The sequence below is a fragment of the Musa acuminata genome, unplaced genomic scaffold, assembly GCF_036884655.1.
Source record: "Musa acuminata AAA Group cultivar baxijiao unplaced genomic scaffold, Cavendish_Baxijiao_AAA HiC_scaffold_412, whole genome shotgun sequence".
Taxonomy (NCBI): domain Eukaryota; kingdom Viridiplantae; phylum Streptophyta; class Magnoliopsida; order Zingiberales; family Musaceae; genus Musa; species Musa acuminata.
This window is the reverse complement of record NW_027020660.1, coordinates 163943-191571: the sequence shown is the minus strand read 5'-3', so window position 1 is coordinate 191571 and position 27629 is coordinate 163943. Positions and strand designations below refer to the sequence as shown.

General features: G+C 35.7%; 2 protein-coding genes, 1 long non-coding RNA gene and 2 other non-coding genes across 6 annotated transcripts; 4 read left to right on the top strand and 1 right to left on the bottom strand.

The window, feature by feature from the left end:
- Positions 1-1340: 1340 nt before the first annotated feature.
- Positions 1341-1412, top strand: TRNAW-CCA (transfer RNA tryptophan (anticodon CCA)). The gene has a single exon. It is a non-coding gene; the product is annotated as a tRNA-Trp (tRNA).
- Positions 1413-6617: 5205 nt separating this feature from the next.
- Positions 6618-8123, top strand: LOC135658741 (transcription termination factor MTERF15, mitochondrial-like). The gene has a single exon (XM_065176230.1). The coding sequence runs from the start codon at positions 6763-6765 to the stop codon at positions 7900-7902; it is 1140 nt and encodes a 379-aa protein (XP_065032302.1). The 5' UTR covers positions 6618-6762; the 3' UTR covers positions 7903-8123.
- A 1950-nt stretch (positions 8124-10073) lies between these two features.
- Positions 10074-10145, top strand: TRNAW-CCA (transfer RNA tryptophan (anticodon CCA)). The gene has a single exon. It is a non-coding gene; the product is annotated as a tRNA-Trp (tRNA).
- A 545-nt stretch (positions 10146-10690) lies between these two features.
- LOC103971003 (uncharacterized) lies at positions 10691-18179 on the top strand. 2 transcript variants are annotated; one of them, XR_010505541.1, is made up of 3 exons: positions 10693-10797; positions 11931-16539; positions 17753-18179. It is a non-coding gene; the product is annotated as an uncharacterized LOC103971003 (long non-coding RNA). The 2 variants fall into 2 exon arrangements; XR_670665.3 differs by having other exon boundaries at positions 10691-16539.
- Positions 18180-19886: 1707 nt separating this feature from the next.
- On the bottom strand, positions 19887-24416 carry LOC135658673 (membrane-anchored ubiquitin-fold protein 3-like). The gene is made up of 3 exons (XM_065176142.1): positions 23846-24416; positions 22850-23014; positions 19887-20413 (listed from the first exon to the last, which is right to left on the bottom strand). Exons 1-3 carry the CDS (start codon positions 23973-23975, stop codon positions 20358-20360), a joined length of 351 nt encoding a protein of 116 aa, XP_065032214.1. The 5' UTR covers positions 23976-24416; the 3' UTR covers positions 19887-20357.
- Between the last annotated feature and the right edge of the window lie 3213 nt (positions 24417-27629).

Sequence of the window (27629 nt, the reverse complement as noted above, 5' to 3'; positions counted from 1 at the left end):
GAAAACTGTGATTGTGATTCTAAATCAGTGGAGGGAACATTGCTTTTGCTTTTGCTTTGCTTGCTATTCACTGCATCCATCCACTGCATTTGTTGTTTGCTACTACATCCATCGGGTAGAATAGATGGAGGATTACAGGCAAAAGGAAGAGGAGGACAGAAGTAACCCATAACCTAATATGAACTGTTCCTGCTCCTTATATTTATTAAGTTTTAGCCAATGATTTTGAGACTTTGGAAAATTTTGAACTAGTGATTGCATAGTGTCCATAATCATGTACATGGCAGAAGCACATGTTGTAGTTTCGTCAGCATCCGTATAGAATAGGCAGCATGTTTGGTTGGAAATATTTCACAGGTTTGTGGCTTGTTTTCGTGCGCCCTCTTCCTCTTTCATGCAAGCATGAACGATTGTTGTTGTCCGCTGTCCATTGCTCTGTCATTGATTTCAGGTACGCTTCCGCCTCCTCTTTCTTCTCATATTCTGCTTCATCCTCTTCCTTCTTTTTCTTTTTCTTTTTTCTTTCTTCTCATCTTCTTTCTTCCTCTTTCTCCTCCCTACTCTTAATACATGCCTTTCTCTTCTTCTTCGTCCGCCTTCTACTTTCTTCATCCACTTTCATTTGTTTCTTCCTTTTGAGGCTTCGGTACATACCCGTACATAATGTGTCGGTATATATTGGTATCTCGATGTATGGATTGGTACGTATCGGTCTGGGCAGAGACCGATAAGTTACATCTGCAAGCTTCAGATGTCGAAGTGCTCGACAACTCGAAGAGTTTTCACTTGCTGCTCAGTTTCTGCTACAAAGCTCTTCTATCGTTAGCGGTGTAAGGTAAGTTTGTGTATGTTAACAATGCCCTGTATACCACTGAAAAGCGCATTTTACACAGTATTATGTTATGTTGACTTTTTGGGGGAAATGTTAGTTTAAAATTTACTGAATTTGGCTCATATAAAATGCATTAACAGTTAAAAAATGACAGCATGAGTTGATGATTGCATAGATGTGAGCAATAAGATGCTAAAATGGATCCTAATTCTACCTAATAACTGGATCCAAATGAAAGTTTCAATTAACCGGATTAATTCGTTGATTAAAATGATCAAAAAATTGTATCCAAATGGACGAAATCGATGAACCTTATCCTTCCTTGGCAAGATAATCCTCAAGGGGCAAATGCAAGATCGAATCCGATCATACAACACATGAACCCTAATCCTCATGGAACGAGATGGGTTAAAGAAATTGGACCTTGAGATGTTTACGTTATATGGTTGGAAATTTATCCATATTTATTCTCAACATAAATATATTATATGCTGAAATTTTATCAATTGAATCCGTGGCGCAATGGTAGCTCGTCTGACTCCAGATCATAGGGGTGCGTGTTCGATTCACGTCGGGTTCAATTCCACAAAGTTGCAACATTCGCTTTCTGTTCCACTTGTGATTGGAGCACTGAAGATCCTCACAGGTGGGGACCCCATATTATGCTTACGCTCCTTTCCAAAATTTTCGATTTCCTTTTTCCCACTTTGGACCCCATCGATCTTAGCCCCCTTTCATACTTGTTAATGATTTATATATATAGTTGTACTAAGATAATAACATTAATCAAAAAATCAATACACAAATATATATATATATATATATATATATATATATATAGACACACACGCACAAACCTCGTCCAAATCCCCTTTCTCTGTCCCTATTCTCCGTCCGCGATACATCGTCGTCGCTTTCCTTCGACAAATGCGGAGAGAAGACAAAGATTTGGAATTCGACCACTGGCCAATTCGAAGCCCCATTTGGTTTGGCTCCCCCTCCTTCCTCCCTTTTCTTGCTCCGAATTAAATCTTCTTATGTGACGTTTGTCGTCTGAAACGACGATTCTCTTTGGTATCATGCATTTGATTCGTCTACACGAGGAGGATTGTGGTTTGACTTAAATGAGTCCTGTTCGTTATCTACTTGTTTTTATAATAAAGGGGAATGACAAAGAAAGTCTGACAAAATTGCCAACCATGACATGAATCCCAACACATTATTATGTTCCGCTGAAGTTTCATTGGACTTAGCCAGTGTAATTCTTTCATTAATTTGTTTAATGCTTATAAGGAGCAACATACAGTTAGATGACGTGTAAAATGTATCCAAATTGTGAAATTGGAGCTATAATTTATCCCGTTGCACTACACATTCGATGACCTAGAAGTGGCAGAAAATGAAATATAACTTTTACATGGCAGTTTTAATACTTAGATGCAAGTGTTGGGAATCTCATTAGTTATTGGAATCGACAAGACACTTTATATGATCCACATGTCCAATAATAATAATGACCAAACACATTTATCAACTAGTCATAAATGAGAGACTTTTCAGATATTTAAAATTATTTTAAATTTTTTGATGTTGAAAGAAAGCATTAAGTATACTTTTTAAAAAAAATAAAGGATTGGTGTCCCTTTTCTGCCTATCAATACCATTAAGGGATAGACATTAAGTTCCATAAGACATAGATTAGAAGACACCAATTGTTTCTTAATAAATTAATCTAAGGAGTCCAATATGTGAACTAATCAAAGGCTTATTCTTGGACAACTGTGACTCAAGGTAAGTTTATTTCGTTGCATGTCCAATATAAATCCATTGTTTTGCTTACAACAAGAGCATTTCAAATCTGTATGTTTATGAGTTTTCTGATCTATTGTTCTCAATATTATTTTTTAAAACTACATAGAAGGAAAAGAAAAGTGGTGGATAAAAATGTAATATTTACATGGTAATTTTAACTTTTAGATACAAGTGCACTTCGAGCCTGTATGCCTTTGCATTTTATAATTTTTCTTTTTGAATATTGTTCTTCAACACTACTTAGAAAGAAAACACAAGAAGGTGCTACAAAGGTGCATACACAGACTTCTTGAATTTTTGCTGCAAGAAGTACTCGTGACACTTGTTCTATGGCACAAAAAGTGCTGTTGGTTTCTCTGGTACTTGAGTGGCACACTAAACTCAGCTCTAGTAGATCATGTGTACAATGGGATCTAACATGCTGTTGTTACTTTTTTCATGCTTTTTGTAAACTTGTTATGTCCAAGGTTGTATTACTCCTTTCTGTTCAAGAACATGTGAAAAATGCTGATTATTTCAGTGTTTTGATTTTTATTTCATGTCTCAACATGCTTTGTAATTAATCTTTAATTATTTGTTACATATGCTGTTGCTTACTGATGGGGTCAAGGATTTCAAATAACGTTTGTGATTGAAACTGAGGATTTGAAATAATGCTTGTGACTGAAACTGAATAGATAGAATTGTAAGGCAACAGAGATTCTCGGATGAACTCTATCTCAACGAATGGCTGTTATAATATTTTGGTCTTTGTTATATACATATTTACATGAATTTTTCCTGTGAAATTTAGTTTTGTGGTATAAAGCACTATTATCAGCATGGTTTCTTTATTGTTTATCTATATCTTTAATGTTTCATGTTGTGTTTTTCTTGGACTGCTCATTCAGTGCTGTTAATTCCCTGCGTTTCAGTTTTTTTATATCCTCTCTCTATGTGTGTTTTCCACAAGGAACCAATATTCTTGACCTTACATGCTATTCAATTATAGGCTTTTGGAATTGTTCCTGCATACTGAAACATTAGCATTTTTGTGACAATGGAAAATGATGGACTAAAGTAGGTGCAATGGCATTGATAGCAAATCACACATAAGTTCTTAATCAGCGATTTAAAAAGGCGCTCGGGCGAGGTGAGGCGAGGCCCGAGTGCCTCGCTAAACTTTCAGGCGACGCGCTTCAAAGAGTGTCGCCTGGGCGCTCGCCCGAGCCCAAGCGCAGGGCTCTTCGGGCGAGCGCTTGGGTTAAACTAGGCGACCGAACCAGGATTTTAGGTCTGGTTCGGTCCTGGTTCGGTCTCCGGTAGTTAGTTGGTTCAATCGAACCAACTAAAATCGATATCAGCGACAACCCAACCCTAACCCTCGTTGCCGCGGCCGCTCCTGATCCCGATCCCGCTGCTCGTCGCTTTCGCTGCTCGCAAACGCTACCGCTGTCGTCGCTCGCGCCTCCCGCTGCCGCTGCTCGCCGCTGCCGTTGCTGCTGTCGCTGCTCGCCGCTGCCGTCGCTCGCCACTCCCGCTCCCGCTGCTGTTACCTCCTTACACTCCCGCTGCCGCTGCCTCCTTACACTCCTGCTCCCGCTGTCGTTGCCTCCTTACACTCTCGCTCCCGCTGTCGTTGCTGCTGTCGCTTCCTCTTTTTTCAATCAGCACCCCCTTACACTCTTCCTTCTTCTCCTTCTGTATACTGTTAATAGTATATTAATAATAGTATTTGTATTTATTAAATTAATAATATATTATTTTGATTTTAATACTATTAATTTTTTTTAATTTAATAGAATATTTTTATTTAAAATTTTAAATAATTATATTTATTAATTATATTATATAATTTTATATTTTAGCGTCTCGCTTTGCTCAGGCGAGCGCCTAATGCCTCGGGTGTTTTTGGACCTTAGCGCCTTTTGACGCATAGCGCTTTTTAAATCACTGTTCTTAATGCTAAAGCCCACGCTGCTAATTTCATAGCCTTTACATCTCATATCATTTTTCTGCACTTTCTTCCTTTAGTTGCTGTCTATGTCATGTTTGCTAATATTCATAATCAATAGAAGACTATAACATAGTATTCTAAGGTTATGCTGTTTTTTTGTCAACCTTCGGGTTTCTTTTTCAACACATTCACTGAGTTGTAGTGCATCAAGTAGAAGGGCAAATATGAGGTCCTCGATTGTTTAGTTTCTGTATAAAACACGTGTTTGTGCCCCTGAAGCATCATTTTCATTTTAGATAAGACTTAAAAACGAATGTGTTCGAAAGGAATATGACCATTTTTACCATAGTTCTTATTGGCTTTAAAAAATAACAGAGGTAGTTTTTTAAGAAAAAGGATTACATGTTATGGATTGTTAATTTTACTAGAGTAATTGTTACTTGTAGGCTTGTTTAATTTAATGTTGCCCAATATCACTATACCCCCTCTGTGCAGCTATGTATGATTGGATCTAGAATCAGGTTCAGAGTACTTTGCTTCCTGGATTTGCAGTGGTACATGTCCCGAATACAGAAATTTGTTGTTTGGTTTCATTGCTATGGTTACCATGTTATCCAAAATGAATGGTCTAATCCACAAAACTCACTCCCGCAGTTTGAAGAAGGTTAACATGTTCAGCCTTACCTATACAAATAAAGAGGTCATTTCCATTGACTTTACAAACCTAAGTTGAGGACAAAAAGGCAAACTCATCATGGAGATAAGGCCAACCTTTGAAGTCATTTTTATTATAACATTTTTCCTCCCACTATTCAGTATCTTGTTGGGACATTTCTCACTATTCAGTATCTTGTTAGGACATTTCTTAAGCTTAAAAAATCTGGAATTTGAACATTGTCTCTGATTTTTATTCTGCTGTTAGTCTTACATTTACTTTGTTTGCTATAAATGGTGTAGATTGGTAATTGTCTTTGACTCTTTGTTTGGTTAAATATATTGCATTGTTGTTGAAAATGTTTAGCTTATGATAAAACTTTTGGTCACTTTATGGTGAAAATTTGCAATCAACTGAATGAATGCATTCCTCTTGATGACATCGTGATACAGTATTGAATGTGGAAGAGTACTGCCAAAGTGATAGTGACCTTTTGTTGCCTCTGTATTATGATGACCAGTTGATTTTGCAAACTAGACCATTATAGTTTGGCTGATTGATTTTGCAAGAGGCAAATCATATCTTACAAATGGGTATGGTATAAGATAACAGACATGATAGTATACCTTACATGCTGATATTGGCTGACATGGAGGCCTAACATTTTCAGAACCACATGAATAGATGTTGGTGGATTGCTTTTTATAGTTTTGATTTTTTGGAACCTTTTTACGTGCTTATCTCTCATAAAATGGAATAAATAAGTTTTGATAGAAGGATTTTGTGGCACACATCTTTTTCAAATAATTGGTCTTAGTTAAGGAAAGTTGAGATTGAATTCAAAATACCATTCAGTCAGCTAACACCCCATGGTGCCTTATTTTCTTTTCGTTCAAGAATTTTGACTTCTTTTACTCTTTTGATCGGCTTAGTCAGTTAGTATTTGTTGATAAGATCTATTGCTATGTTTAGATTCCTTGGTCTTACCACTTCAATTGAAGATCCAACCGAACTCCATGAGGTTGACTACGTTGGCCAAATTTCATCATAAAAAATAGGTTATTAAATATATGTTTACTAGCCTTTGGCGTATTATTTTTCATCGTAGTCTTTTGGAGGACAATAAAATGAATTTTTTGTCCATTTTTTATGGGTATGTGTTTCTTTGGTATCATAAAATTAATTTTAGGTACCCTGAAACTATTTGTATTAAAGCATATTTTGGTTGTTCAAGGTGTTGGGCGCGGAGCCAACCTCGATTGAAGCTCGGGTCTATCATCAATTTGATGTTGGGAGACCAGTAGGTTACGTAGAAGATCCTACAAAACTAAATTAAGGGGCATGCCCGACAAAAGCCTTTCCAAAGTAGAGTTGGAGAAACGTAACAATTGCTTCAAAGGGTTCAAAGGGGGTGTTAGGTGACTTGCTCTTAGGGTTTCGAGGTTTTTTGCTTTTTAGGCACAGTCGGAGAGGAAGGGAATACGGTGTTGGTGACGGTTTGTGTCTTCGGACAAGAAGAGGAGACCGATGAAGAGGTCACCGGCATCCTCTCTCTTCTCCAAAACCCTCTCCTTCATCTATCGACCGCGTCCCGCCGATGCTCTACTTTCCTCCTCCTCCTCTTACTCCGTCGCCGCTACCGGAAGCGGAGCTCTTCAGCCCAGCTTCATGGCCGAATACCTCGTCACGTCATGTGGCTTCTCCCCGGAGAAGGCGACCAAGGCCTCGAATCTCCTCGGCGGCATCGCGTCCCGCCGGCAGCCCGACTCCGTCCTTGGCTTTCTCAAAAGCCACGGTTTCGACGACACCCATGTGAAAAAGCTGCTGTCTTGGAACCCCCGGTGGCTTCTCCTCGACGTGGAGAAGACCCTGGCCGCCAAGTTCCGAGCTCTCCAGGAGTTAGGCTTCTCACAGTCCGACATCACCCACCTCTTCCTGGCCAATCCCTCCGCAATCAACTACCACATCCGCACCGTCGTGCACAGGATCCGGTTTTGGCAGGGACTCATTGGATCCAACGACATCCTCATAAAGCTCTTTAAGCTCCACAAGTGGCTTCTCGGGTATAGCGTCGAGAAGAGGATCCAGCCAAACATCGATATGCTACGGAGCTGTGGATTCACGGATCAAAAGCTTAGAACGATCCTGGGGTACCACCCCACGTTGGTAACCCAGAGGGCGGAAACCTTGAGGACCTTGATCAGTCGTGTCGAGGGATTCGGAGTAGCCCGCACCTCGGGGAGGTTCCACTGGACTCTGTTGATGCTCTCCACTCTTAGCGTGGAGAGATTCAATGCGCAAAAGAAGCTATTCGGGGCCTTCGGGTGGTCAGAGGCGGACTTCCTCGACGCATTAAAAAAGACTCCTGGTTTCTTGACATGTTCCATGAAGAATCTGAAGATGAAAATGGAATTTTTGGTGAATGAGGCTGGATATGCTCCGTCTTATATCGCCCTCCGGCCTATGCTTTTGACATTAAGTTTAGAGAAAAGGTTGATCCCAAGATATCAGCTCATGGCAGCCCTGAAGTCCAGGGGGCTGTGCGCTGATCTTCCCAAATTGCTCACATATATGCTGTATCCAGAGAAGAAGTTCTTGGAAAGGTATGTCATCATCTACAAGAAGCAGTTTCCGGAGCTCATTGAATTGTACAGTGCGAGAAAATAGTAGTTCTGGATTAGCTAGCTGTAGGTTTTGGCTCCTGCAATCCATGGTTTCAGGTTCCAGCCTTTTACTCTCTGCTTAACTTGATCTGCAGTTTGAGACTTATTAGTAATATGATTTATGTCATTTGCTTCCTTTTTTTCTGGTGCATTAAGAGGAATGTAGCTGCATACATGTAGAAAGAAAGGAAAGCAATATGAAGTGGAACACAATGACTTCTTGTAGCATGTTGATTCAGTCAATTGTTTCCTGATAATTACCTGCATAGGAAAAATCAGATACTGTAGGAATTGATACTGTTGTCCCATTCTTTTTTTTAACCAACTTCTGGGAACACATTTGGCAGACGTGTGTGCTTGTGTGTGTGTGTGTGTGTGTGTAGTAGTGACTATGAAACTGAAACAAATTCTTTGTTTGATCTATGGCTCTCCTTGATGTGCATTGAAGTAGATGCTTTGCTTATGTTGTAGCTGATATCATTATGTTATCATGAAGAATTTTGAGATGATGGTTTCAAAGGTCACATTACTATTACACTATGGAGTTATGGTTGCATCGTTTTTTTCTCCTTTGATGAAAAATTGGTGCTTTTGATCGATTTTGACATGATACGTCGAATCTGCATGGATGTTGTCTAAGATTGATCTAATTTTGGTCGATTTCTCAGCTGAATCAGCTAGAATCAGTTGAAAATACTTGAGTTTATTGATTTTTGGGTGAATTTTACACTACTTGATGACCTCAAACTCAAAGGGAAGAAAAAAGAAAGACGGAGGGAGAAGAAGAAAGAAAAGAGGAAAGTTGAGAAGGTGAAAAGATAATAGAAAAAAGTGAAAACTGTGATTGTGATTCTAAATCAGAGGGAACATTGCTTTTGCTTTGCTTGCTATTCACTGCATCCATCCACTGCATTTGTTGTTTACTACTCCATCCATTGGGTAGAATAAATGGAAGATTACAGGCAGAAGGAAGAGGAGGACAGAAGTAACCCATAACCTAATATGAACTGTTCCTGCTCCTTATATTTATTAAGTTTTAGCCAATGATTTTGACACTTTGGAAAATTGCGAACTAGTGATTGCATAGTGTCCATAATCATGTATACATGGCAGAAGCACTTCTAGTTGATTCGTCGGCATCGGTATAGAATAGGCAGCATGTTTGGTTGGTCCAATCCGATCAATAAAAGAAAATATTTCACAGGTTTGTGGCTTGTGTTCGTGAGCCCTCTTCCCCATACATGCAAGCATGAACGATTGTTGTTGTCCGCTGTCCATTGCTCTGTCATTGATTTGTCATTGATTTCCTATTCCTTTTTTTCTTTCTCGATGGTCTCATCTTCTTTCTTCCTCTTTCTCCTCCCTACTCTTAAGACATGGCTTTCTCTTCTTCTTCGTCGCCTTCTTCTTTCTTCATCCACTTTCATTTGTTTCTTCCTTTTCGAGGCTTCGGTACATATTGGTACATAATGTGTCAGTATATTGGTATATCTCGATGTACGGATTGGTATGTATCGATCTGGGCAGAGATCGATAAGTTACTTATCGGTAAGAGACAATAAACGCTGGTGCACTGCAAGCTTCAGTTGTCGAAGTGCTCGACAACTTGAAGAGTTTTCACTTGCTGCTCAGTTTCTGCTACAAAGCTCTTCTATCGTTAGCGGTGGAATGTAAGTTTGTGTATGTTAACACTACCCTGTATACCACTGAAAAGTGCATTTTACACAGAATTATGTTGTATTGACGTTTTGGGGGAAATTTTAGTTTAAAATTTGCTGAATTTGGCTCTTATAAAATGCATTAACAGTTAAAAAATGACAGCATGAGTTGATGATTGCATAGATGTGAGCAATAAGATGCTAAAATGGATCCTAATTCTACCTAATAACTGGATCCAAATGAAAGTTTCAATTAACCGGATTAATTCGTTGATTAAAATGATCTAAAAAATGTATCCAAATGGACGAAATCGATGAACCTTATCCTTCCTTGACAAGATAATCCTCAAGGGGCAAAAGCAAGATCAAATCGGATCATACAACACATGAACCCAAATCCTAATGGAACGATATGAGTTAAACAATGTGGATCTTGAGATGATTACGACAGATGATTTGAAATTTATCCATAATTATTCAAAAGATAAATATAATATATGTTGAAACTATATCAATTGGATCCGTGGCGCAATGGTAGCGCGTCTGACTCCAGATCAGAAGGTTGCGTGTTCGATTCACGTCGGGTTCAATTTCATAAATTTGTAATATTTCTTTTTTTGTTGCATTTGTGATTGGAGCACTGAACGGCCCCACAAGTGGACCCTATCCGATTCTTAAGCTCCTTTTCCTTTTTCTAGACCTTGTGATTGGATTAAGCGACGGACCCACTAGTGGACCCCATCGATCTTAGCTCCCTTTCCTTCTGTGAGAAATACTTGTTAATGATTTATATAACACTAATTTTAGGCTAATTTCAATCTATCGAGATGTCAAAATATCAGTAAAAAAGAAGAAAATTAGCTGATAAATGAATACATGAATAAATTTGTGGCACAAACTCTTGTCTCGTCACAGAACCATCGTATAGTTGTAATAAGATTCACCCTCTAAATACATTTTATGAGGTTCGAACAAATTACATACAATAGGGTTTTAAAAAATAACATTAATCTAAAAATACACACACACACACACACACACACACACACACACACACACACACACACACACACACACACACACATATATATATATATATATACACACCAAACCTCATCCAAATCCCCTTTCTCTGTCCCCATTCTCCGTCCGCGATACATCGTCGTCGCTTTCCTTCGACAAATGCGGAGAGAAGACAAAGATTTGGAATTCGACCACTGGCCAATTCGAAGCCCTATTTGGTTTGGCTCCCCCTCCTTCCTCCCTTTTCTTGCTCCGAATTAAATCTTCTTATGTGACGTTTGTCGTCTGAAACGACGATTCTCTTTGGTATCATGCATTTGATTCGTCTACACGAGGAGGATTGTGGTTTGACTTAAATGAGTCCTGTGGGTTATCTACTTGTTTTTATAATAAAGGGGAATGACAAAGAAAGTCTGACAAAATTGCCAACCATGAAATGAATCCCTACCCATGATTAGGTTCTGCTGAAGTTAAATTGGACTTAGCGTGCGTAATTCTTTCATTAATTTGTTTAATGCTTATAAGGAGCAACATACAGTTAGATGATGTGTAAAATGTATCCAAATTGTGAAATTGGGGCTATAATTTCTCCCGTTGCACTACACCTTCGATGATCTAGAAGTGGCAGAAATTGAAATTTAACTTTTACATGGCAGTTTTAACACTTAGATGCAAGTGTTGGGAATCTCATTAGTTATTGGAATCGACAAGATACTTTATCTGATCCACATGTCCAATAATAATAATGACCAAACACATTTATCGACTAGTCATAAATGAGAGACTTTTCAGATATTTAAAATTATTTTAAATTGTTTTGATGATGAAAGAAAGCATTAAGTATACTTTTTAAAAAAAATAAAGGATTGGTGTCCCTTTTCTGCCTATCAATACCATTAAGGGATAGACATTAAGTTCCATAAGACATAGATTAGAAGACACCAATTGTTTCTTAATAAATTAATCTAAGGAGTCCAATATGTGAACTAATCAAAGGCTTATTCTTGGACAACTGTGACTCAAGGTAAGTTTATTTCGTTGCATGTCCAATATAAATCCATTGTTTTGCTTACAACAAGAGCATTTCAAATCTGTATGTTTATGAGTTTTCTAATCTATTGTTCTCAATATTATTTTTTAAAACTACATAGAAAGAAAAGAAAAGTGGTGGATAAAAATGTAATATTTACATGGTAATTTTAACTTTTAGATACAAGTGCACTCCGAGCCTGTATGCCTTTGCATTTTATAATTATTCTTTTTGAATATTGTTCTTCAACACTACTTAGAAAGAAAACACAAGAAGGTGCTACAAAGGTGCATACACAGACTTCTTGTATCTGTGCTGCAGGAAGTACTCGTGACACTTGTTCTATGGCACAAAAAGTGCTGTTGGTTTCTCTGGTACTTGCGTGACACACTAAACTCAGCTCTAGTAGATCATGTGTACAATGTGATCTAACATGCTGTTGTTCCTTTTTTCATGCTTTTTGTAAACTTGTTATGTCCAAGGTTGTATTACTCCTTTCTGTTCAAGAACATGTGAAAAATGCTGATTATTTCAGTGCTTTGACTTTTATTCCACGTCTCAACATGCTTTGTAATTAATCTTTAACTATTTGTTACATATGCTGTTGCTTACTGATGGGGTCAAGGATTTCAAATAACGTTTGTTATTGAAACTGAGGATTTGAAATAATGTTTGTGACTGAAACTGAACAGATAGAATTGTAAGGCAACAGAGATTCTCTGATGAACTCTATCTCAACGAATGGCTGTTATAATATTTTGGTCTTTGTTATATACATATTTACATGAATATTTCCTGTGAAATTTAGTTTTGTGGTATAAAGCACTATTATCAGCATGGTTTCTTTATTGTTTATCTATATCTATAATGTTTCATGTTGTGTTTTTCTTGGACTGCTCATTCAGTGCTGTTAATTCCCTGCTTTTCAGTTTTGTTTATATCCTCTCTCTATATGTGTTTTTCCACAAGGAACCAATATTCTTGACCTTACATGCTATTCAATTATAGGCTTTTGGAATTGTTCCTCCGTACTGAAACATTAGCATTTTTGTGACAATGGAAAATTTGATTTGTTCTTCTTATTTTTTGTATTTCTTGGAGTTTTAAAGTATGACATTGTTGTGGGCTTCAAAGTAAATTGAACGGTGCAATTCTACAGTTCTGTACTTGATGCCCTTAGTTCTGGAAGATGCCCTTAGAACGGTGCAATGGCATTGAAAGCACGTCACACACAGGTTCTTAATGCTAAAGCCCACGCAGCTAATTTTGTGGCCTTTACATCTCCTATCATTTTTCTGCACTTTCTTCCTTTAGTTGCTGTCTATGTCATGTTTGCTAGTATTCATAATCAATAGAAGGGTATAATATAGTATTCTAAGGTTATGATGTTTTTTGTCGACCTTCAGGTTTCTTTTTCAACACATTCACTGAGTTGTAGTGTGTCAGGTAGAAGGGCAAATGTGAGGTCCTCGATTGTTCAGTTGTTGTATAAAACACTTGTTTGTGCCCCTGAAGCATCATTTTGATTTTAGGTAAGACTTAAAAACGAATGTGTTCGAAAGGAATATGACCATTTTTACCATAGTTGTTATTGGCTTTAAAAAATAACAGAGGTAGTTTTTAAGAGAAAGGAATACATGCTATGGATTGTTAATTTTACTAGAGCAATTGTTACTTGTAGGCTTGTTTAATTTAATGTTGCCCAATATCACTATTCCTCCTCTTTGCAGCTATCTATGATTGGATTTAGAATCAGGTTCAGAGTACTTTGCTTCCTGGATTTGCAGTGGTACATGTCCGGAATGCAGAAATTTGTTGTTTGGTTTCATTGCTATGGTTACAACTTACGAATAGGATTCATATAAAATTTTGCTACTAGGGATTCACGCAGCACAGGCTCAAATTAACTAAGTTGTTGGAAAATCTGAAAAACCTATCTGATTTCAGAGCTTTCAGATATTTCATTGTTATTTCTTTTCATTCTAGTTAAACACATCTAAAATGAGGCTAATGCTGAGACTCCCATTAATGAGTGGTCTAGGGAGAGTTAATATACATAGTCTTACTCTTATAATTAGAGAGGCCTCTTCCAGGACTCTAAACCTTGTCACCAGTGTTGTAAAGTAAGAAAACAAAAACAAAAACAAAAAAAGCAAAAGTGTCTACTCTAGAAAATATCCCACCTAATTCTTTTTTCTTAAAAATTGAGTAAATGGTCTAATTTGTATCACAACATAAAGTAGTAAACCAACTAATCCTGCCTTTTGCAAACTTCAAATCAAGATAAATGATATATCCCAAATCAAATTCCAAACCCATAGCCGAACCAAGACAGTTCATATTTTGAGAAACTATAGTTAAAACAATATAAGGTTCAGGGGCACCTTTAGTATAGCAATGAATGTTATCCAAAATGAATGGTCTAATCCACAAAACTCATCCCCGCAGTTTGAAGAAGGTTAACATGTTCAGTCTTACCTATACAAATAAAGAGGTCATTTCCATTGACTTTACAAACCTAAGTTTAGGACAAAAAGGCAAACTCATCATGGAGATAAGGCCAACCTTTGAAGACATTTTTATTATAACATTTTTCCTCCCACTATTCAGTATCTTGTTGGGACATTTCTCACTATTCAGTATCTTGTTAGGACATTTCTTAAGCTTAAAAAATCTGGAATTTGAACATTGTCTCTGATTTTTATTCTGCTGTTAGTCTTACATTTACTTTGTTTGCTATAAATGGTGTAGATTGGTAATTGTCTTTGACTCTTTGTTTGGTTAAATATATTGCAGTGTTGTTGAAAATGTTTAGCTTATGATAAAACTTTTGGTGACTTTATGGTGAGAATTTGCAATCAACTGAATGAATGCATTCCTCTTGATGACATCGTGATACAGTATTGAATGTGGAAGAGTACTGCCAAAGTGATAGTGACCTTTTATTGCCTGTGTTATGATGACCAGTTGATTTTACAAACTTAGACCATTATAGTTTGGCTGATTGATTTTGCAAGAGGCAAATCATATCTTACAAATGGGTATGGTATAAGATAACAGACATGATAGTATACCTTACATGCTGATATTGGCTGACATGGAGGCCCAACATTTTCAGAACCACATGAATAGATGTTGGTGGATTGCTTTTTATAGTTTTGATTTTTTGGAACCTTTTTATGTGCTTATCTCTCATAAAATTGAATAAATAAGTTTTGATAGAAGGATTTTGTGGCACACATCTTTTTCAAATAATTGGTCTTAGTTAAGGAAAGTTGAGATTGAATTCCAAATACCATTCAGTCAGCTAACACTGCATGGTGCCTTATTTTCTTTTCGTTCAAGAATTTTGACTTCTTTTACTCTTTTGATCGGCTTAGTCAGTTAGTATTTGTTGATAAGATCTATTGCTATGTTTAGATTCCTTGGTCTTACCACTTCAATTGAAGATCCAACCTAACTCCATGAGGTTGACTACGTTGGGCAAATTTCATCATAAAAAACAGGTTATTAAATATATGTGTACTAGCCTTTGGCATATTATTTTTCATCGTAGTCTTTTGGAGGACAATAAAATGAATTTTTTGTCCATTTTTTATGAGTATGTGTTTCTTTAGTAGTTTGGTATCATGAAATTAATTTTAGGTACCCATGAAACAGTTTGTATTAAAGCATATTTTGGTTGTTCAAGGTGTTGGGCGCAGAGCCAACCTCGATTGAAGCTCCGGTCTGTCATCAATTTGATGTTGGGAGATGAGTAGGTTAGGTAGAAGATCCTACAAAACTAAATCAGAGGCATGCCCGACAAAAGTCTTTCCAAAGTAGAGCTGGAGAAACGTAACAGTTGCTTTAAAGGGTTCAAAGGGGTGTTAGGTGACTTAGCATACCTAGGACATTTTATATAAAGCTTTTGTAATCATCAATATTAATTGGGAAGTTAATTTGTGGAATTATTAAGCTTTACTCGAACGTGGAGAGTTAACCGAACCATCGGGACATTTCCATTGGCATAGTCGTGCGAACTTGGTATATTATAGTTGTCCATTGTGTTGGGCCATGGAGCCAACCTTGATTCAAGCTTGGGTCTATTGTCAGTTTAATCTCGCTAGATGATTGGGTTCAATAGGGGCATATGCAAAATTTAGTCGGGGACATACCAAACAAAAGTCTTTAATGCTTAAGTTAGTAAATCTAGAGAAATATAATGTAGGATTCAGAGGTTTCAAAGAGCACTACCTAGGGCTTTTTAATAAGGGTTTTGATTACCATCAAAATTAAGTGGTTTCGCTGGATTGTTGGGTGTTACTCGGATGTGAGGAGTCACTCAAACCGTTACGAGATATATGGCAGCTTCATGGCTGGATTTGACCATATTAGAGATACAGGGAGTTTCGTGGCTAGATTCGATCGTATTCGAGATAGAGAATAATTCATTATCATATTCCATTACATCGTTGATAAAGGATACTTTATGGTCATATTCGACCACGTTGGAGAAATGATGCTTCATGTCGAAGTCGATTGCATCGAGGGCTCGAGATGCATCTTGGCAACATCATCAAGCTTTTTTTATCGTTTTTCTACCACAAGCCACTCCAACTACAAGCTCGACTTACCTTTGTTCTACAATTGAAATACGATTTGCTTTAGTAACAACGTCATATTAATTTTTGATGATTTGACATTTTTGCCCTGATACTTGATCTTTTATGTTTGATTGGGGCCTTCCATATCGTGCACCACTCAAATTAACGAAAAAGCTAAGGATAAGGTAGTGAAGGCCTAACAATGCCTGACCCCTATAAAAGGGAGCCTTAGTTGTATCTGAGCTTCCTACTTTACAAAGCCACCATCTTTGATGCTAAACAAACAGGTGGCTGCAGTCTGTGGGCAAAGGCATCCATGGAAGCCACCTTCTTCATTTTAGTAGGTAAAAGCAGTTAACCTTACCTGTCTTCCCCACCCGATGAACAGCTTCCTTGAAGCTTCCTACAGTTTCTTGCACTCAGCTGATTGGACTCGGAAAATAAATATTTCATCTTATTTAATGTCAGTTTTCAGAATTATATACCCTCAGCAACCTTTTTTTTTTCTTTTCAAGGACATATAACTGCTTTGTTGATAAATTTTGCTGTTAATCTCGAGTTTTGGCAAATTGAGAGCTATGTCATGATGTCTTTAGAACTAAATTTGGCACAACAGGATAAATTTCTAGCATGCTTCTTAACCCTAATGTTAGAAACCTAGTGGATTCAGGTACATGTTGCATGAAACTCCACACACTCATCAGGCTTGATTGAATTTTTATGAGACTCACATCGTGACATCCAAGTTGATGCTAATTTAATGATTTAGTTTGAGGAGTCATTACATCCAAATGCGAGCTTACTCAACGCACTTGATCAGTGTCATAGGAAACATATATATTATCATGATAGAGTATGAAAGCTTAGATTTGGTATATAAAACACTAAGTGATAGACAGAGTAGTATCAGCATGAATATGAATGTTAGCTAGATATATAATTCATCATGTAGGATTCATGACAAAGGAGGTGAGTTGAACATTAAAAGTTCTCTTAGTTGCCCAATGAAGAAAAAGATGGCTTTTTCATTAAGTTCATGAACCTGAAACACTGGTCCAAAGTGTTTATTCATTTATTTTATGAGCCTTGAAGTATTTTTTTATTCATCATCTCGACCCAGTCTGATAACTTATTAATTTGATGAGTATGAAACACTAATTCAAAGCACTTACATCCATATTAATGATAATATACTTATTTAACAATCTGCCCCACTTAAGTTGAACATATTGAACTGTACACTCAGCCATCTTTTCTGGTTTGGGTACCTCATCATGTCCATAAATAAATCCCCCTAGATATGATTTGTCACAACTTGATCTGAGGAGATATCTTAATAACATTATGAATCTGAACTAAGTGCTTAGGCCAAAGTTAATAACGATAAACTTATGTAGCTCTATATACCAATTCGATTGAGCTGTTGTATGTGATGTAGATCTAAACATACGGCATCACATTCTTTTATCCTGCTATAAATGCTCCTCATCTTCATGGCTTCACCTAAACATCACTTGAAGTCCTCACAAGAACAGCCATGTCTTATCTTGGAGCCAGCTATGCTTACATCCATGAACTGAGGAAACGCTGCAAGGAAATGGAGAGGAAGAAGACAGATGGTGGTGCGGCCACAGAGGAGAAGAGCTCCAAGGGAAGAGTTCATCCTAGTGACACCCCTTCACCAGTGTGTCGTGAAGAACGAGGTGAAGGTAATCGTTGGAGAAGCTCGTTCACCAAATAAATCCCCAAAAAAGAAAGATGATGAATTATTGAGTGTTGATGGGGGGCTTGTTTTACATCTAGACAATGCTATGTCCACATATATATATATATATATATATATATTTTGCCTTCCAATGTTCCAAAGTCTCTTTAGTAGGGAAATGTGGGAGGAATAATCATCCAATTGTTTTCTTTTTCTCTACCTACATACGACAGAAATAGATGTTGCTTTCATTATTAACATAGTTCAGGTTCATAGCCATATGGAAGTTTTTTTAAGGAATAATTTTCTTCAATCATATCAAATTGCACACGAGATACAATAATAACAACAAAACTAATAGTCCCAATCAGCGACATGGATATTTTTGTTGCTGTTGAACTCTATGATTGTAAATTATACATAAAGATACTCCTACACAAACTCGAATATGAGATGTATCAATTGCCCAGCACCTAATATTTACGCCATGGTTTAATTAACATAACACGAGGACATCTCGATAAAGACAAACCATAGAGAAGTTATGATGGAAGTCAAAGAGCATATGTTCATAATTTTGGATTCATAGAAGGTTTATGATGGAAGCCCTGTATCTCAAGTTAACTTTTTTGTGTGTTTACTTACTAGGGTTTTACTACACGTATAACGAAACTTTTCTGAATTCTCTCTCTCTCATATGTTTATATAGTACTTTTATTTTGGAATTCAGTCTCAAAACCTCCTGAAATTAGATATCATTCTTTCCATTGAATTGGTATGCATGTTGATGATTAAGCCTAAGTTGATAATATAGGAAGCTCTCACTTGTTTTATTGTCCTTTATATATATATATATATATATATATATATATATATATATATATATATATATATATATATGATACATAACAATAACAACAATAGAACCGTAAGGGTCTAATACACTACTATCATCAAATCAACATTTTAAATATAAAAAATATATTTAACTAAATCAAGCTTGAGAATCGATAAATATTTATGAGGTGAGATTTCCAACTCTCAAGTTTTAAGTGGGTTTATCACATCACCAACCCCTCTACTTGGATCGTTTTTTATAACTCTTAAGTATAACTATGTGCCTATTTCATTTTTCATGTGATGTTTGGTCTATTCTTCCATATTTTTCATAAACTTGATGTCAAGTGTTTTGAGCCAATCTAAATTAAATTGATTAATTTTTATCATCCATCGAATTGCAATAATGTTATTAAATTAAACCTAATATTGAACATGATAGGTGATTTAAATAGGAAATGATTGTAATAAAAAAAATAATAAAGGCCCATGTCAGTTAGACAATGTAAGAGTGAGTTTACTTACCATCAGTAAAATTATACAAACATTGAAGTTTTTCAAAAAGATATGAAGAATTAAGACATGTAATGATCCATGCAATGATTCTCTAAGAATTTTGGTTATTCAAAACCATATTTCTTAGAGTGAAAATAAAATTGACAATTAATTCATAAAGCAGTATCTTTTAGCTAACTATAACATTTTTAAAAAAGCATATTCCTAATGATGTCAGGATCTCTATAGTCTGAGACACCAAAAATTCTGCCATATTAGAAAAATCCAACTTCATCCTTTCCCAACTGTTCTACATCTTTAATGTCCACATGGAACCAAATCCTCTCTTCCACAAACATAAGATATATAGCTATATCAATCTTAACCCTAAAGGTGAGTATGAAGAGAGGCTTCTCTCTCTCCAAATCATGCACATGTTTGTAACTTGATTCATTCTTAGATATTTTTTTATGAATGGCCAAGACATAGATAAGTATGAGTAAACAACCAAGTATAATTAACAAAGAAATATAAGACATTAAACCAATTTAGTAATATAAATATTATTATCAGAATTATACAACCTAAGTTATCAAACATTTCTTTTACCAAGTATTCATCATCAGTAGGAAAAGTGTTTTCTTTCTCTATCCATGATGAAGCACATCATATTTGCATTAACAAAGAAATAAAAAAAAAACAATAAACCTATCTATTATACAACCAAAGTAATCAAGCATTTCTATCACCAATTATTCATTATCAGTAGGAGAAGTTTTTTTTTTTTTCTCCATCCGTGATGAAGCACATCATACTTGCATTTTACTTTGTGGTTCCATAATTATTAACTCGTAACACTCAGAACACTTTCCTAGCAGAATCAACAATTAAAAGAATCATTCAACCCTATAGACAATACACCAAAGAAGCAACAAATGTTATTGTTCAGTTCTCATACAGAACCATGAGTAACTGCATGTTGCAATACCAACATCCTTGCACAATTAGTTCGAACACATTCGGTGGCGAAGAAAAACTTCTCCAGATGACGGTGAAATACTGAAGCTACTAATCAGTAAATTCACAGTTACTAACTGGAAAATTCCATCATATCATGGCCAATTGTCAGAGGATGGTGCAAGCACATCTGTTGGTCTTTGGGTCTTTAGCAAGTGGTCTTTCTGTATAGAAATTACAAGGTTAGTATGGTAGCAAAATAAAATTAAGTTTGTATGGTAGGATGACTATGTAAACAAGAAATGCACACATCTGTTCACATTTGAATCTCATTGCGTCATACAGAAAATGTACAAATTAATAACCCTAATTCAATGGAGATTTACTACTTGCATCACAAAAGAAACCGTCACTCATTTGCACTATGTTATAAGGTATAGACCAATAACTCATGATTATTGTCCTAATATTAGAACCACAAATGCAATTTTACCAGCATCAAATTGTATTCCTAATTTCCCATCACTTAAATGCAGATAATTAGGCCCTAAGTTTGAGCATGTGCTATGGTTTAATTAACGATGACTCAAAGAACCATCTTTCTTGGTTCGATCTTTTCCAAGATAAATCACAATTTATAATGTTTTTACAGGATGATAAAACCAAAACGCATGAACTTATCTTCCATAACTTGTATTAACACTAAAAGGCATAAAATATGTGCAGCGAGAACTAAAAAACAAATGTGAAAGCAATAACATCAGAGTCTGCCAATGGGACATCAACCATGTGTGACATCAACCCAAAATCAAATTTCTAAAGTGATGATATAAATTAATAAAAACAGTGCAATGAACTTGCATAACTGCATCATGTATGTAAGATTATTTGTACTTGGGCCACACAGGATTGACTGTTTGCACTTACAAACTTGCATAATGTACACAAAGGCATCTTTCAGGTTAAATTAGAATCTCCTTTCCAGATATGTTAAATACAAATTCAAGTTAAACTAGGAGTATGGTTGGATGTATTGACACATGGTATGTTCTCATGCCAACCAGTATGAGTCTGGCTGCAGGGGAGGGTAGAATTGAGAGAGAGAGAGAGGAGGAGGAGGAGGAGACACTGGCAGGAGGACATAACAGTGACCCAAAGGAAAAGGCAGCAGCAACAAACAGAAAGGATGAGGCGGCAGAGGAAGTGGATGACGATACTGCAGAGGAGGAAGAGGAGGAGAAAGAAAATAAGAGGAGCAGAGGTGAAGGCAAAGTGAATGGAGAAGGCAAAGAGGAGAGAGAGAGAGAGAGAGAGAGAGAGAGAGAGAGATAGAAGAGAAAAAACAACTGTCTTATCCTTATAAAAACAGAAAAAATTTAAAAAGTACCAGTGTTAGGCAGTAGGCTTACTCCCACATACGTATCAATACCAATTAGTTTATCATTGGGTAAGCTAGTATGATGACCTTACTGGGTGGTCAGCTTCGTTTTGCACCAGACCAGAAGAAATTGTTCATATACTGGATGGCTATGGAATGATAAATACAGGTCCAGCCGGTACAGTTGAAATTTTAAACCTTGACAACAAGTACATATACAATATATTCTTGATGTATACCTAATCATACAAAAGAATGTATCAGATGATCACGTCCATTAAAATCCATAATAGAATGTTACATTATCTCAAAAATATTCTTTTAATTCCTTTGTTTCATTTTATCATTATCAACAATCTCCAGAAAATAGATGGCAACTGGCAGGTAGTCATGGTTCTGTTAGAATTGTAAGCATGTTGCAAGGAAGATGGAGTAATGCAAGGTGCAAAAAATCAAAGTGCCTGAAATTTATACTAAATAAAAGAGGGACCAAAAAGATGGAGTAATGCAAGAAACGAAAACATGTAAAGAAAATTTTAAAAGTAAAAAAGAAAACATGCAGCAACTCATTTCCTCCACTTGGTCGATGCAATTCTGGATCATTTTCACCCCAAGTCTCCTAACAAGAAATGAAACAATGACATGGGCTACAACTAAATATATCCATTTTCGACTTGCCTGAGGGCCTGACCAGCTTCAAAACTGAACCAACGCAGTCCAACTGAGCTAAGTGGTGCATGAACCATTCGAGGACTCAAAGTCCTTGAGACAGCCCAAGATAGTGTTTCAGACATTGAAAGGCACACAGAGACCTCTCAGATCAAGAAAGGTATTTAGGCAGTTGCCTGCTCTTAAGGAAACACAGATTCAATTGACACGATATCATTTTGAATCAATATTCTGTAAAATATAGAAGAAATACGATATCTAAACTCCAAAATGCACCCTGTAAGAAAATTAATTCATAATGTCATGCAACTGAATCCTATGTGCTGTTTGACACCCATCGGTATTATGTTAATACATAAGACATACTAAATCTATTCCACTATTTCAAACACTAGGAAGATCATAACTGCTTGAAAAGTTTGACTAAAAGTAGCTCTTAAATGTTTCAATGTGGAGCATTAGGGCATAACAAATGCAAAAAAGAAATTCACTTAAGAATATAATTGGAAAAGAATTAGTTCATTTGGCAATAGAAACTATATAAACAAAAAGTAGTTTGAACTTTGAACATATGAACAAACATAAAAGAAAAAGCAGGAATCACAGAAAATACCATTATTTTTGTCAAGCATGGGAGGCCGCACTACAACATGCATAGTGATAACACCACCAGGAAGTTCACAAACTGGTACCCTAGACTCAGTAATTGTCCAGGTGTTCTCCAAAATCTTTCCAGCATTTATGAGCTTGACATCATTTATGGTTTTTGGAGCAATTTCTGTACCAAAGTAAACAAATGAGTTCAGCCCCCAAAACAATACATAAATGAAGGGAAAAAAAATTCAAATCCAAAGGGCTATATGATTTAAATATTTAAAAAAAAATAAAAATAATGATGTTGTAGATAGTGGCATTTATCATAAATAATTAAGGTGAGAAGGCTCTTCTTTCCAAATAAACATATATGATTAAAAAACAATTTACTTTTAGTCAGCATTAATTCTAAACTTAAGTAATGGAGACAAGCATTAGAAACCAAAGATTTGAAACTAGGTGGTGGTACTAAGACCGAAAATGTGAAATTTTATTTTAACAGCGGTTAGAGAAAAATTGAGGGTGTAGGTAAGATAGATGAAAGAGAAAAAATTTATGTATAGTGAATCTCCCATCCATTCACTTAGTTGTTTATAAGGTAAGAAAGATGTAAAAGGTATCCTCTTCGATTTATTTTTAGTTGTTTACAACATTGTTATTTCCAATTGCTGTTCCCACTCCAAGCACGAAGCAAATTATTTCTTCTCCCGTTTTTTTCAATAGCAATGTCAAAGCCTCTATGTCACACCTCCTAAGCAACCATAATTACCTCTATGCCTTTTTCAAGAAATTACAGGCTTTGACAAAGAAAAAACTTGCAACAAATTATAGTCAATCAAGACATGCACCCAAGTGGTAAATGCAATTAGGATCTGTGTAATTAAAGGTTTTAATCAAATTCACCACTGACAAAAGCATAATTAGGACTTGGCAGAATTCATCTAGATAATCAAAGAAATAAAACGTGAGGAGAAGACAAGCAATGTGAGCGGCCAAAAGGCCATCGAGGTCTCACCCTGGGGCCATCGAGCAAGTATAGCTTCTTTGAGAGAGGCGACGGTGGTCGAAGGATCGTACTTGTTCGGCCCGATGTCGGTGCCGTCAAACAGCCTAAACTTGAGCTCAATCAAATCATCTCCTGCCATCGCCAGGCCTTCAAGAAACAGTTACTGTCGCCCAAAGAATCCACGAATCAGGACCAATTCAGCTTTTGCGGCACCGATCAATCCAAACTGCCAAGCAAGAGCGAATCAGCCGAGAAATCACGGGGGCCTCAATTCCTCCAGCAACCAGAATTCCCAGGATTAGCAGGTAAAAACCCCTCTCTGCCGGCCGTAGAGAATCTTGCAAATTCCGGATCCAATACGAAGAATCACGGCTGACTCCCGCCCTACATGATCAGTTTTCATATCAAAATTGGGTCTCGGAGGATTCAAACAAGCCAAGAGGCAATCTAGATCCTCTTAGCGTTGCTGAAATTGCTCGAGGAGTGGAAGAGGCGAGTCCAAAAGAAGGGAAAAAGACGCTTCTTTTGCTTTCCAAAGCACACCCTCCTCCTCGGCCTCCTCCTCGGCCCTTTGCTTTATTATATGACTAAGCCAAAAAAGCCACTGGGAATATATCTTATTAGCTTCGATCAACCCAACGGTCTTTCTACCACCATAAATTTAGAGTAGTACGCGACAATCAATTATTATTCTAAAAAAAAAAATCTTAGTAAACTAATTTTTATTCAAACAAAAAATTTCAATTATTTTTCATAAAATGACAGCAATCTTTTTTTTTTACAAAAAAAAAACTATATTATTAATCTTTGCTTAAAAATACATAAAATACTAAATACAAAACAAAATATATCAACAAATTCCTCTAGCAGGAATCTTCTAAAACATCCCTTTAAAACATATGACAAGGTCTCAAATAAAGTAAATCACAAATAAAATATCAATCTAATCAAGCCACATGTCAACATCAAAATCTGGAATCACTTGAGCTGGCCTAATCGGATCTGAATCAGTTCACATTGGTGGGCTAAACCAGCTTGAATTGGCCGGAAATGGTCTGAAACTGTCCTGGACCGATTGCAACTGATTGATTTGGAAGCCACAAAGGGTCCGAGCGTTGGGCTGACCGAATCGACTGTAACGACTCCAGTTGGGCTTAAGGCGTCTGCCCAGCTAGCCGTGAGCAGGGCCCAAGCCGTCAGCCCACGAACCGCTGGGTCGCAAGGTCCACGGGCCCTGCGTCACACAAGGCAGCACCTGGGTGGGCTTGTCGGTTGACTCGATCGAGCCAACTGGTCTAACTCGAGTTAGACAACAGGCTGAATGGTTTTGAATTCGACCTAATTTGAATCTCTCTTTTCTTTTATCATTAATTTACAACCAATTGATTGCAAAATTTGAAACATGTAACATCACATGGAAAAATAAGATTAAGTATCAAAAATCATATTACTAATAATAGTTTGATCTTAACCGACTTATTTATTTGAACATGAATTATAAATACAAATATGTAAATATCAAATATCTGAGTTTTAAAACAACATCATGGAAATTTACTTACAAATCATAAATCTAAATTATGTACAAATATCATCTTTTTAGTTCTAAAATCACCAATGCTAAAATTCTAAAAAGAATGGAAAATAATTGTATCATGATCGGACCATTTTTGTAAATCAAAATTTTAAAATTAAAAGAAATAATTAAAGGAGAGCGATGGACCTATCTCTTTGACGATCTTCTTGTTGATCAAAAACCTTAAGTCGTTGTTGATCAACATGAGGATATAACCATCAATTAATAGGAGAAGCAAGGCGGGTTTCCTACTCAAGCGATGAAACCAATCATGGCATCTTTGGAATTTTAATTAGTTAATTAATTTAATTTTATCCTTGATTGAATTATCTTAGGAATCAACATTCTCTCTTTAGTTATATGCAAATAAGTTGTACATTGCATTGCATGGTGACATTCCTTAAGAAAATTTTATATCTAAATTTGATTTACCTAAATGAAATTTACGTAAATCAAATTGCCCTATGATATACGCTTTATGGTATTTGCAACTAAGGGTATAGATTTTCTATGCTCCCTTCTTTCCAAAATTTGGATTAGTTGCTGACAATATCTCTCAACTATATTATAAGCTCATTTGATTGTTAATTTACTCTTCTGTCCAAATCTCATCACTCATCTTATCAAAGATATTTTACAAAAGATGTGATCTCAAACTTGTTCAAATTCCATGTCCCTTCTTCAATTTGTGCAGCTTTTCTTCCCATTACAAAGAGATAATGTCAATATCTCTTTGTAATAATCATAATATAAAAAGCTTTCACTCTCGAACGACATCCTAATACACAAACAATATACATTTTCACATATAAGATACTTCAGAAGAGGTCATCCATATGTTACACTGATAATTACTTTTGTAGGCAAATTCAATAATGTACATATGCTTATCTCAACTACCAACTAAATTTAAGTGATAAACTCTTAAAAGATCCTTCAAATTTTTAATTATTTTTAAAATTTATTATTTGTTTTAGAATGAAATTATACTAAATTTTAATTGAGTACACAATATGAACCGAATATTTTTTATTAGAAATAAAACTAACAAGAACTCTATAGTCTCTCTTATACATGATTATGTTAGTTTGTTTGATGAATAATTCTTGTTAACAAAACAAAATATGTAAACTTATTAAAATTACTAACAATCACCTACATATTATCATCTTCTTTCTATATTTTAAATAACCCTGATACAAAATATATAGTGATGTACTCCCAGTTTCATTTAGAAAGTTATATATTCTATAATTTGTCATTATGTACTTATTGCTATAACTTTCATTTATTAGCAAAACAATCATTTGAAGATAAACTTTGCTATATTTCTCTTCATACCTAACCACCTAATACAAAATTTGATACATCTTGATACTTTCTATATGAATGACAAATCACAAATATATATCTCTCTAAATGATTTTGGGTAAATAACTCTCTCTGCATTTTTGTTGCTTCTATGCCTATTTTAACCATCTACTTTAATACCTCTACGTTCTTAAGAAGTTCTTATCTGACTAATCGAAATATAAATTGTACCTCTCACTCATGACTTCCACCATCGTGTTGCAAGGCATATGTCAACTTTGTACTTTATTATATTCTTAGTAGTAAAATTTGCTCCGTCTAACCTTGTCTATTGATTACATCAAGTTTCTACGAGTGAATATAAGTTCTAGAAAAGTCTACCATCCAATAGCTGTGATCATACCTTTATACAATTAAGTATTTTACTTGACTTGCTAATATGCACTTGGAAAATATATCCTTATGGTATTTTCCCTAGTTTGCTTATGTTTAAAGCTTTAATCCTATGTAAATTCAATATATCACTTACCTTTATAGTATCATAAGATTTATTTCTTGAGTTATAGCCCTTTTTAACAAAGCTGTAAGTAGCTCCAACCGTTTCTCTAAATCATTAAGTTGTTTAAGAATTTATCAAATTTTCTATGTAATCAATCTCTTTTTTACAAGATACTTTATAGGAAAATATCAATCTTCTTTTCTACCACATATAAAATTTTGTTTTTAATAAATATATTTTTAATATATTTTTTTATTTCAAACTTAAATATTATTTTTTTCTTCAACCAATACAATATAGAACAAATGAGAGAAAAAGAACTTCATTTCTAGTTTATCATTATTTAAATATCAATCTAATTTAGGCATATGAGATAAACAGTGATTTTTTTATTTGAATAAGAGAAA